The sequence below is a fragment of the Microtus ochrogaster genome, chromosome 21 (assembly GCF_000317375.1).
Source record: "Microtus ochrogaster isolate Prairie Vole_2 chromosome 21, MicOch1.0, whole genome shotgun sequence".
NCBI classification, from domain to species: Eukaryota; Metazoa; Chordata; class Mammalia; order Rodentia; family Cricetidae; genus Microtus; species Microtus ochrogaster.
In genome coordinates, this window is record NC_022022.1 from 35,340,140 (window position 1) to 35,353,013 (window position 12,874).

General features: G+C 35.7%; 1 protein-coding gene across 2 annotated transcripts in view; it reads left to right on the forward strand.

Annotated features, from left to right (window-relative positions):
- Positions 1–12,874, forward strand: part of Unc5c (unc-5 netrin receptor C) — a 335,223-nt gene that overhangs the window by 194,833 nt on the left and 127,516 nt on the right. For both annotated transcript variants that reach the window (XM_026783907.1, XM_026783908.1), the window contains exon 2: positions 3,915–4,136. In XM_026783907.1, coding sequence (XP_026639708.1) covers positions 3,915–4,136 — 222 coding nt within the window. The remainder of the gene's footprint in view (positions 1–3,914; positions 4,137–12,874) is intronic.

A 12,874-nucleotide genomic window follows, 5' to 3' on the forward strand; every position in this document is an offset into this window, starting at 1 on the left:
TGATCATAGCATAATATTTTCCTGTCAAGAATTAGGAAGAATGAAAGTCTATAAAGATAATACATGATGCACAGCTTTTCCCTCCTGTATATAAATGAAGAAGACAAAGCCTTATGAAATAATAGAAGCAAAAATGCTAAGATTTACAAAAACAATGCTGCCGCTGGGATACCATTATTTAGTAATGGTAGAAAGAGGAAAATTAAGTCAAATGTTAGAAAATAAAATGAATTATAATGCTGAATTCACAAAAAAGTCAGGGCTAGCTGATCTTACTACATAGAAGGGAAATAACCATAATAATTTTGCTTTGTTAATATCAATAAACTACTCATAAGACCATATTTAAATTTCTTTATTCAAGTCATTTTCTACAAATTGGTGCATTGAACTTCAAGTTAAAGTATACATTTTATAAAAAGTAATAATTTAGAATAATTTAAACATATTGTCCACGGTAAGCTGTTCCTATTGTCACCATGATATCACCTCCAAATCTTTAGCTATGAAGTAGTGAGGAAATGGAATTAGTGATCGGTCTGTGGGTGAAAATTTGGGGTCATCCTTTTATAGCTTCAAATTTTATGATCTGACCTTGATAGTAGCTGCAAGCTGGTTTGTTTGTATAGGAAAAACAGCAAGGCTCTAAGTGATATCAGTAAGTAATCTATCAGCTCGGAGCAGAGCTGGCCTGTTGTTCCTGAAGGATTGGCCTCTTTATGACATGAATGCTCTTACTCAAGAAAGACATGTACACAAATTGCACACACCATCAACAGCAAGCAACTTACTAGAGCCTAGGTTTCTCAGTCAAAACTTCCCTGTCTTCTAGAAAATACTCAATATACTTTAAAAATATGTGAAATTCCCAATAAATTTCAGCATGAATGCACACTAGGAATGGTGTCATGTCTGTACAGACTGGGGGCGGCTATTGCCCACTTTATTTCATCTGTAGGTAGGATTTGATTCTTGATGAATCTGACCTGTAATGCCTCAGTGACCAAGGCCTCATTTAATGTTCTTCTGCCATTCTCTCAGAAATCTTCATATATTTTAACTAGGATCCTTTATTTTTTTTTTGTTCTGTATTGGGTCACACAAATTATACAGCAGGTCCTCTGTGTGTTCCCAGAACCTACATTAGGCCTCACACAACCGTCTGTTACTCCAGTTTCAGGAGCTAGGATACCCTCTGGCTACCAAAGAGACATGCACACATGTGTGCACATAAACTCATGCAGGCGCTCGCGCGCGCACACACACACACACACACACACACACACACACGTTTTCTAAAACCTTCAAAACTTGAAAATTAAAATTAACACAATGTAGTCTTCATCTTCAGGTTATTTCAAATGATGGAAGTGACTTCTTATTATATTTCATTTCAAGTGTTAACAAATCAATGCTATGCCAAGACATGGGCAAATTTCTTTCACTTGTAATGGTTATATTATGGTAAAACACAAAATTAAGGAAATGCCCAACTAGTTTGTTCATGTGTTCTAGATATTCATTAAATCATCACTTTTCCCACTGGCATTTCATTGAGCTTCTTTTAGCTTGAAAATGTACATGTGATTTTTCTAATCTTCCAATATTATCCATATTCTCAGTCATTAAAATAATGAGACTAAACAGATGCATGTTTTTGACTAGGTGATATAACTGATTTTTAGTATCTTAGTGTTTTTCTATGGGATAAGAACATACAAATACTTATGCTACATTACTGAATAAAATAGATGTATATAGTAAGCTAGTACTTTGCCATCAGTTCTTTTAAGGGAACAAGCTTCACTTTAAAAAACAGCTGAAACATATTTTATCTTTTACATACTTGAGTAAATGTGTAGTTTTAGCTACACTTCCACGTTTATGTGTAAACAAACACAATCCGAAAGGAAAGTGAAATAGAGTTACTGTCTTGTTTGCTTTCATGAATAATAATGAAACAAGAGCTATACTTCAGTAGAATTTGTGTGTGGCATGCTGTAGAGCTGTATTGATTACCAGCCTAGTACATCCTCACATATAAAAGGAAGTGCTCTGGAAAATGATAGAAAGAATGGGTAGGACATTCAAGGCATCAGATTTGTGCAGACGGATCTGTCAATAGTTCAGTCCCTTGTCCCTTTGCTTTTCTGGCTCTGTTTATTTGATGGGTCTTGAGTGGTCTTGCATATTGACTAGTAGAGCTGAAATTGATATAAACAAGGTTATTCTTTAGTAAACTGGCAGTGTGTGTCCTTGTTTGTCTACAGTGGAAAAACTGGAAATGATGCTTTGCCTGAAGAAAGTATATCAAGGAGTTGAAGAAAGAATGCCTAGCTACAGCAGCCGTCATTTCCACAATTCAGGCATTGTCTATGGCTAAGCAGTTTCAAAAACTACTTTTGCCTGTGATTCAAGTAAAGCCAATTTTTACTGCAAAACAGATTGGCAATGACTGTGTGTCATTACTATTTGAAAGCTATTCCATGACCTAGATGAAAAAAGTCGCAGGCCAGATTTCTTAGTGGACAGATGTCCACTTCACCAATGGCTAGCTCCCAAAAATGGGATAGCAACTGAATGCATAATATACTGAGTTTCAAGGTAATGTCTGAGCAGCCAGTCTCTAAATACCAGTATCATATCATTTGTGTCCTACGGCACAGAGTACTTCAGTGGTTTTGTGAAGAACGTTTTTCACTTTTGACCCATGAATTTTAACATGCAATATTTTCATATTTGTGGACTAACTATAGTTTGTTCTTTTCTGCCCCTCCTAGAAAGAAAATTGTCATGCATAACAAATAACATAATGGAAAGAGTTTTATATTGTTATAAATAATTACTGGGCTTTATTAAACAAACATATATGATTTTTGAAGCTTAAAATCATGTGGAATTCAAGTTAAGAAATACAAGAAGACTTCAAAGAATACAGAACTCTCCAATGGTTTTAGATGAGATTTATTCAGTGACATTGAAAGATCAGAGTGGGGTAACACATTTGACAATTTTCTAAACTATAAAAATGAGATTTGTTTATGAGGAGGTTAAGCTATTTTCTAATAGTTACATAATACCATAAAATATATGAATTACAGTTTCAAAATTTTACCAGATAACACTTTACCACAGCTTCACCAGGAGCCAGCTTGATGCTCATTCCCATTTCCAGTGTGTAGACAATTTTAGTCTCAGTGAATATTTTCATCTGAATGTGTCAAATGCATGTTTTGAAAGTAATGATCAATTTGAATCTGAGCTTCCATTAATATTTTAGTGCTTTTTCTCAAATATTTACAAAGGATTTAAAGTTTGCTTCAAGCCTTCTACCTCTAATAGAAGTGGTTTTTGTTTGTTTTTGTATTTATTTATTTTTGGATGGTGCTGTGCTTGCTTTGTGTCTGTGCACCATGTATGGAGTGTGCATCAGAGGCCAGAAGAGGGCATCAGATTCTCAGGAACTGTGGTTACAGAAGGTTATTAATTACCATGTGGATGCTGAGAATTGAACCAATGTCTTCTGGAAGAGCAGTAATTGCTTTTAATCACTGATCCATTTCTTCAGTCCCTTGTTTCAATTCTTTTTTTTTTTCCAGTTTTTTTTTATTGAGAAAAGGAAAAAAAAAACAAGTTTCCACCTCCTCCCAGCCTCCCACCTCCCTCCCTCTCCTCCCATCCTTCTCTCCCTCCTCCCAATAGTAACCTTGGGAAATACATATTCCATTGTGAATATTATAGCTTCTGTAGGTGACAGACACTAAGGTTCATTTCCCAGTTTGCTCACTACTTCTTACAGCATGCCTTATTTTTCCCATGGTTGAGTTTATGTTAACCATTTTTTAAAAAACAAATAGCAATTAAAAGTCAAGTTGCTATATTTTGACCTTTTCCACTTTCTATTCCTTTACCAGATGATGACTTTTTTCATGAACTACCAGAAACCTTTCCATCTGACCCACCTGAGCCATTGCCACACTTCCTCATTGAGCCTGAAGAAGCTTATATTGTGAAGAACAAGCCAGTGAACCTGTACTGTAAAGCAAGCCCTGCCACCCAGATCTACTTCAAGTGCAACAGTGAGTGGGTTCACCAGAAGGACCACGTAGTAGATGAGAGAGTAGACGAAACCTCCGGTGAGTTTGGGATTGTGGTACAGGGGTCACTCAGTCCACTATGCTGTTTTCATAATTCTACTTCAGGTAGCAACACTGAAAATGCAGTTGTTATCCTTTGGCAAAAGCTTTGAGTTAGGTTTAATAATTAATGCTCTCATTCTATATAATGCAAAGCAAGCCATGAAGAATAAATGCTTTATTGTTGTTGGAATACATGACTATCCAGTAAGATACAAAATGGGGAACCAATAGAGTGAATTAATATTAAATGACCTAGTGTATAATGACTTTGAATTTCCTTTAATGGTAGTCAAAGATAAATATCCTGAAATCCAGGAGTAGGGAATGTGTTGTGCTTGTTGACATCACTGCCCAATGTTGATCCACATATAAATTTGATATTACTTCATGTAGCACTTTAATTTATTCTTTGAAAATTAACAATCAATGTAATTTTCAAGATAAATGTTATCTCTTATATTTCTCTTAAATTAGAAAGATAGATACCATTCTTCTGTGGCTTAAGTGTTTTTCATCTCCAGTAGTGAGAATACCATTTTAAATGTTCAAATCTAGATCTATGATATTGTGATCTTAAGGTATATATTATAGATGTTATGTTTATTATCCAACATTTCCAAGCTAAAAGGAAACTAAATGATCGAATGGAAAAGACTTTTATATCTTATCTTTTACAAGTGTCTATATATATGAGATTCAGGTTTTCATAATTGTAAATAATTCCTAGTTGTGCCTAAGTGTTGGCTTAATCTGAAAAAAAAGTATGGACCAGAACATGACAGGTACTCTTTATAATGTCTCCAGAAATAATATCATTTGAAAAGATGGTAATTTAGGATGGAGACGAGGCTATTGAGCAGACTGAGAGGAGGCTACTCTAAGGAACATGTGGAACATAGATTTACAGATAGTAAGTGGTGTCGGGAAATCAAGCAGAAGCTCTATATACCTTTTTATCATAATTTAATCAGTATGGTCACTGAATTTAAGCTGCAGACTATAGAAACAACCAATATCTAATCATGTGCAAGACTACATCAGGAAAATGACTCACCTCTCCCTCTAATTACTGAGAAAATTCTTCTACCAGATGTTGAAAAATCCCAAGTGAACTAAATTTTATTGACTTCAGTTCATTTATCTGTAAATATTTCAAATACAAAGGATTTTAATGATGAGTGCATGGTATCACAAATGTAAAAAGGAGAATCACAATGTATTTAGCCCTGTTTTTAGTAATTAAAGAGGAAGATTATAAATAAAAATAATGCTCTGATAGTCAGAACTCCCATTAACTTCTCACTAAGTAGCAAAGAGAGAGACAAAGAAAGTGAGAGAGGCACTTATATAAATATTGGTTTTCTATGTACTACACACAAAATTAAATTTACGTATATCAATAAAAATTACCTTTCAAGTAACAACAAACTAAAATTGATTACACATTTTCATTCAAATTCAGGATATATATATATATATATATATGAATATAAAGGAATGATTTGTGAGTTCCAGTACCTGAGATCAGAGAGAGAATCAGATGCAATGTAATTTGTTGACTTTTATTTCTAACTGAAACATTGCAAGAACGTTAGCAGCCATCTGCATGTTGCCATGCTAGGCACATATAGAAAGAAACAGAAACGGGAACTGAATGAATCATTACAGAAACTGGAACTGAGTGAATCATTCCAATGTATTAACAAGTATTTTAGATAACATAAATCATTAAGTAGCATAAAAGTTATAAAGAAAGATGAAACTATCATTTATGACATATGACATAATTTTGTACACGTGGAATACAGCCAATTTCAAAGAAAACTTACAAAGATTGAGAAGTCACAAAATTAGCTGGTTAAAATACTATAATTCGTTTTTTCTATATGCATATAAAAATTCAAATTCAAATGTAATTAGGCATGTCACTTAGAATATCAACGTAAAAGATATTGTATAGTTATAAAGTTAAGGGTTTTTTTGTTTGTTGGTTGGTTGGTTTTTGTGATACTGGAGATGGACCCAAGACCTCATGCATGCTGAGCATGGGCTCCACCACTGAAATACACACCGACCTTTTAGGAAAAAATATTTCAAATTCTACTCATTTCAAAATTTTTGAGTAAACAAAACACAAACAAGTGTATATGTTGTTCTTGAATAAACGGCACAAATATTTTGAAAGACCTAGTATTTATAAGTGATTCTGTAAGATTACCATGATTTAAATCAAATAAATTCTAACAAAAGCTGGGTGAAATCTGGAATAGAAGCACAATTGAAGAATCTCTATTAACATAAAATAAAAGACATTGAAAGGAACTTGATATTCACAGAAGACAAAACACAGATTGACAGTTTTAATTTGGTAAAATAAACTACTAAAATACCTAAGGACTATCTGAATGTGATAATGACTGTTTTAACAAGTTAAATATTAATTGATTAATACAGGCATTGGAATAATAAAGAGGTTGGAAGGGAAAGAAATTGATATACAAAACATGTTCTATTTCATTATTTAGAATAAATTCTAGATTTTAGAGCTTGACCTCACCATCACCACCATCATCGTCACCATCATCATCACTATCATCATTTTGGCCATTTTTGCTTGGTTATTAGGTTTCAGTAATGGGACAGCCAAGCCTTTTAAATTAAAACACAAAATCAAAATGCCTTATAGGAAACCATTATGAAACCGAATTTTAAAATATCACAAACAGAGCCAAAGAGAGCATTTAAAAAAAACTTTTACTAACATTGATGAATATAAGTCAAAGAGATAACTAAGTTACTATGTAAATATCCTTTAAATTACATTTAAGAAAATGCACCAGCACCCCCCCAAAAAAAATGGATCAGTGTTTGATCGTGGAATTATAGGAAAATATGCTAATTATAAGTAAGCATCTAAGGAGATGTTATCTAGTTCAAAACATGGATTAAAGACTTTTTTTTACTGGGGCACAAATTAGAATGCCCGTTTAAAGATAGCATGAATATTGAAATACATAACCCTTCCTGTAAGTAAATGAGTCTAGGGGCTTCCTACCAGTAAAATTCTGAATGTCACAGAAAAAAAAAATTGCCGTTTGCCAGCTGCCCACCATGAGCCCTTGATTATGTTCGTTCTTAGAAAGAATTACTATAATGTCTTTTTAAAGTGAAGTTTTTCCACATGTGAAGCTGTGCAAAATTCTCTCAGATAAAATTGAACACAAAATCCAAAACACAGAACACAGTACTCCCGTGGTAGGTACTGCCGTCGTACAAAGAAGATACACATGTTATTTTTATAGAAAGGGAAATCTTCTGCATAAATGCACACCAAGAAGTTGACAGCTCAGAATCTAGGATGATGAGGTGAGACTTTTATTGTTCGACTTTTTTCAGTCCCTGTGAATATATTATTTTCATCATAAATAATGAAACTGTCTAAACAGCCCACGCCACTTTATTGCATCTCCTTCCCACTGTCATAAATCTCTTCACTCTGGACAAACTGTGTTGAAATGTCTTGGTCTTTTATATTAGAGTTCTTTGCTATACTCCAAGACCAAAAACTCAAAGAGAGAAATGGGAATAGAATTCTCTGTGGGTTTTCTTCCTTTGCCTGTGTGTTTCCATAAAAAAAATGAATCATCTGCAACTTGGGTTCTCAGCTCTGAACTTTAGCAAGCTAATATTATTTTGAGGGAACCATGGTGGGTTTTGATAGCAAGAAATATTAAAATATACTGTATTGAAATACATTGAAAAACAAGGAAATGTTCTTAGTATCTTTAAATCAGACTAAAGACAATGCAAGTACATTCATTTTTATAGCTATCTCCTTGGAACAACATATGCAAATATATTTAGTACTGATCATATTTCCTGGTAACTAAGAATAATTAATTGCATTTAAGGAAGTCTCTAGCAAAGACACTTCACACTGAAAAATTAATAAACATTTTACGAAGTCTCTTTTTTAATTTTACATGTTAGCCGCACTTCCCCCTCCCTACCCTTTTCCAGCCCTCCCACCTCCCCTGCTTCCACTCACCATCCACTCTTCAGTGGGGAATCAACAAAGTCTGGTATACCAAGTTGAGACAGGATCAAGTCTCCCCCCCCCCCCTTGTATCAAGACTGAGCAATATATCCCATCATAGGAAATAGGCTCCCAAAAGCCACTTCTTACAACCAGTATATGTCCTGGTAACACTGCCAGGCCCCCCCCCCCATTGATCAAGCCACATAACTGTCACCCACATTGAAAGGGTCTAGTTTGGTCATTTGCAGGTTCCCCAGCTGTCAGTCCAGAGTTCATGAGCTTCTGTGAGCTTGTGTGAGCTGTCTCTGTGGTTTTTTCAATCATTATCTTGACCCCACCCCCTTGCTCATATGATCCATTCTCCCTCTATTTAACTAAGTACCTTACACCTGCAATCCAGCACTCAGTGCCTTATACCTGAAATACAGCACCGACGTGGCTTATCCCTGTAATCCAGCATTCAGAAGAGTGAGGCAAGATTTCAATAAGTTCAAAGCAAGTCTGGTATACTTTGTGAGTTCAAGGTCACCCTAGGGTACAGCATAAGACACAGTTTCAAATAACATCAAACAGACAAAATATCTCTTAAATTCTGAAGTCATCCTGTGGTCCCTCATCCTCTAAAGTGTGAAGCAAATGATTATTTTCACCCACTTAGCAAAGTCATATCATTGATCAAAATGAAGTCTGCTGATTAAATACCCTCACGATATTTGCTGTTTGCTATTCATCATTGAAACCAAGTTACATTTTTTTTCATTTGACTACGAAACCAAAGGAAAGGCAAACGTAGCTTATAGTATTCAATATTCAGAAATTCTTGGCCTGGTGATACAGTAATATATTTCTAGATACCCATCAAAATCACTTTGAAATATATATTTGTGTTGATTTTGTGTGTATGAGTGCTTTCCCACATTTATATGTGGGCACCACCTGCATGTAGTGCCTGTATGGACCAGAAGAAAGGATCTGATCCTCTAGAATTAGTTACAAATACCTGTGAGCTGCCATATGGGTGCCAAGAATCAAAGCCAGGCCCTCTGCAAAAGCATCAAGTGTGCTTAACCACTGAGCCATTTTCTCAGTCCCCAAATCACATAGAAATGTTGGTCTGATCAACATTGTATGATTGGATTTTAAAGAAGAGCTTGGGCTCAGCCGAGTGCTCTCTATTTACTTGAAATCTTTTCAGCTCTTGTTTCCATGGCACCAAAATCTGCCACGTGAAAGCAAATGCTTTTCTTCCATGAAGAAGCAAGGGAGTTAAGAAAGCCACCATTGCTTTTAAATTTTAATAATCTCTGATATTTTCTTCTTTCATCTTTACTAATTCTCAAATTAGCTGAAAATATCTATAAGATCAACATAGCAACAAAAAAGGTGCTGTGGACCTTACACTGGCATGGTGTATGTCTTATACTCTTTGACCATCCAATAAATCTTATATGATATGGTTTCTGGGGTGTTTGTTTGGTGAATAAAGTTTTATGAAAAACAGAGGCTCAATAGGAGAAAGCAACTTGATGGGGAACCTTCTTTAGCCAATGGCCTTTGAGAGACTGGACCAGGTTGGGTATCTCTCTCTCTCTCTCTCTCTCTCTCTCTCTCTCTCTCTCTCCCTGCTCTCTCACCTAGGTGCTGGATTCCATTCCTATTCTTCTTGCAATCTGTGAGTCTCCCATTAAATAAAGAACCTCCTATAATAGCCTACTCGGAGTAAGTGTGGGATTAATTCATTTTGTGTCTTCTCTTTCATCTGCCGCCTTCCCTTTCAGAAGCTAATTTCCCTTTCAGAAGCAGGATGTCATCACAGGCTTCCTTTTTCTCTTGGCTGAATGGAACAGTGATTCCAGCATGCCTGGAACTAGGAGGGTCCCTCCAGCTCATGACACTTTCTTTGTGTTCAGTCCCTAGCACCATCATGGAATGGCAGCTGTTGTATGCTCTTCACGCTTCTAGCTGCTTTCCTTGCATTACATTGCTCTTCTGCAAACAGTCCTTCGTGATTCTTCAGTATAATAGTGTTAATTTGTGCTTGGGATTTGATTTATTGTTATTTTCAAAGGTATCTCTTTGGACAATTAGCAAACACTAAGCACTAACAAGAATAAAGAAAGCTAATATAGAAAATATCTACCTGGGTGTACATTCAAGTAGCTTGCTTCTGTTCCAAAACTCACCTGCAGCCTCATGAGGACACACTGGGTCCACCCAAGACCTAAATAGTTCTTTCTCTTCTTGTGGTCTTATTTCTTGATGCATTTCAGCTCTTCATCTAGTACCATAACCAGTAATTTTAGCTTCTTCCTTACTTTACCCACCAACAAGATCATCAAGTACTTCATTCTCCCCCAAATTAGTCTTCTGTTTCATGTTTTTGTATTTATTTATTTTTAAGAAGGGGGCTCTCTAAGTAATCCATGCTAGCTTAGAACTTAGCATACATCCCTAACTGACCTTGAACTAACGATTTTTCTTCCTCTGCCTCCCAGTTTCTAGAATTCTGAACCCCCTTCTACTTATTCGAACTCTTTCATCTTTTTAAGACAATGCAGACATTTATTTAAGGAGAAAAACTGAAGAAGGTGCTTCTCCATGACTGAAAGCCTGCTATTATAATTCTTATTTCTACCCACTGTGTATAAACATCTATTAGGTTACTCCAGTGTACACATTTTCAGACTTGTCCTATCTCTTCAACAGTCCAATCTCTGGTCAGTCTAGATCTTAATCATAGCATCAACTGACTGCTCTTTTATAAAAGTCTACAATGTGGGCCAGCAAGATTGCTTGGTGAGAAAAGGTATTTACCATAAAAACTGGCTATATGTATTGTGTCCCTTTAGGCCTCCTAAAAGTGTGTGGAGAGAAATGACTACAAAGTTAGTCCTTGACCTTCAAGTGTGTCTTTTGTCACGTGTGCGTCCCCACATATCATGTATACACATGTGTGCATCCATAGAGACAAATGCATACACACTCAGTAAATAAAATAAAAATGTAAACAAAATCAAAATCTAGAATGCCTTTCTTTTGTCTACATCATAAATCACATATTCCTGGAGAGACTTTATAGACTTCTAGCTAAGCAGTTCCTCACCAAACACAAAATAGATTCTTTCTAGCACATCTTCTATGTGATAGAACAGCTTGGTGTTTTCTCCTATAGATGTTCATGGAATTACCTTAGTAGATGCTATTTTGTAAAAGAAATAAATAAACAGTGCAGTTGAGCATTTTTTAAGTGCTATACTATTCTATTCCTCTTCAGGGAAAATTATAAAGTTATCTCAGTCAGCTTGATCTACTATAATAAAACACCATAGTTGGCATAGTATATAACAATTGAAAGTTATTTCTCAGAACTAAAATCTAAGAAGTCCAAAATAAAATTAAGGAAAGACAGGATGTGTGTTGATTGCCAGGTTTCTCACAGGTGGTACCTAACCAAGTTGTCATTTCTAAGGACAGCAGTCTCCTTCCTGAGAGGCACACAGTTGGCCTAACCACCTCCTAAATGCCCTCTCCCCCACTCTAATTTCTTTCCCTAGGAAATCGGGTTTCAGTGCATTCTTTAAGAGGAACTTGAATATGATGTGGTCTGGATAGACCATAGCATATGCATCTCAGCATGTGAAAGTCAAAATGTCCCTTACTGCCACACTGGGAGGTGACGGAGAAATGCTGCTGTGACATAGTCAAAGGGAAGTGAGTGGGGTTGTATGAATTGTAATAGATTATATGTGGTCTCTTAACTTCCAAATCTATGTCTTAGTATAAGGATTTCACCTTAGAGGAACTGTGGAAGTTGTTTTCTTTAGTGTAGGAATTTTTTAGCATGCTTCAGGCTCATCATTAAATTGAGATTTTCTATTATTTTGACTTCTTGGACTTACTATGTCACATGGAACTTCACAAAGTTAGTCTGGTCAAATTCTATCCTCTGAGTAATTTTTTTTTTTTTTTTTAGTTTTTCGAGACAGGGTTTCTCTGTAGCTTTTGGTGCCTGTCCAGGAACTAGCTCTTGTAGACCAGGCTGGCCTTGAACTCCCAGAAATCCACCTGCCTCTGCCTCCCGAGTGCTGGGATTAAAGGTGTGTGCCACCATCGCCTGGCCTCTGAGTAATGCTTGAGAGACAATACTTGTCTTGTGCACTTTTCCAATTTTCCTTTCCTCTTCATCTGAAGTATGCTCCATGAAATCAAGAGTAATAGCTGTGATTTTTACGGTTCATATACATGGTTACTTGGTATTAGATATGTAGGGTAATAAATATAGGTGAATGGTTTATTCTTCAGAACAGCTTCCTGCCTCCTGATTCTGTGAAAATCCTTCTCCTTCTTAAAGAAGGTTATTCAGGGAGTTTACATAGATGCATCATTTCCTTGATTGTACTTATTCCATTTATATTTGCTCCTGTATCATAATTGCATGAAATATAGCTTAGTCTATAAGAGAGCATCAATACTCAAGTATTTTGATGTACAAAACATGATTTATCATAAATCTTATTTATGTAAGAATTATATACTTTTGCCAGGTGGTATTGGTGCACACCTTTAATCCCAACACTTGAGAGGTAGAGACATAGCTTGAGGTCATCCTAGTCTACAGAGCAATTTCCAGGACTGGCTCCATAGCTACTGAGAAACACTGTCTCGAAAAGTAAAAAAGTATCTTTCATCTATCTAT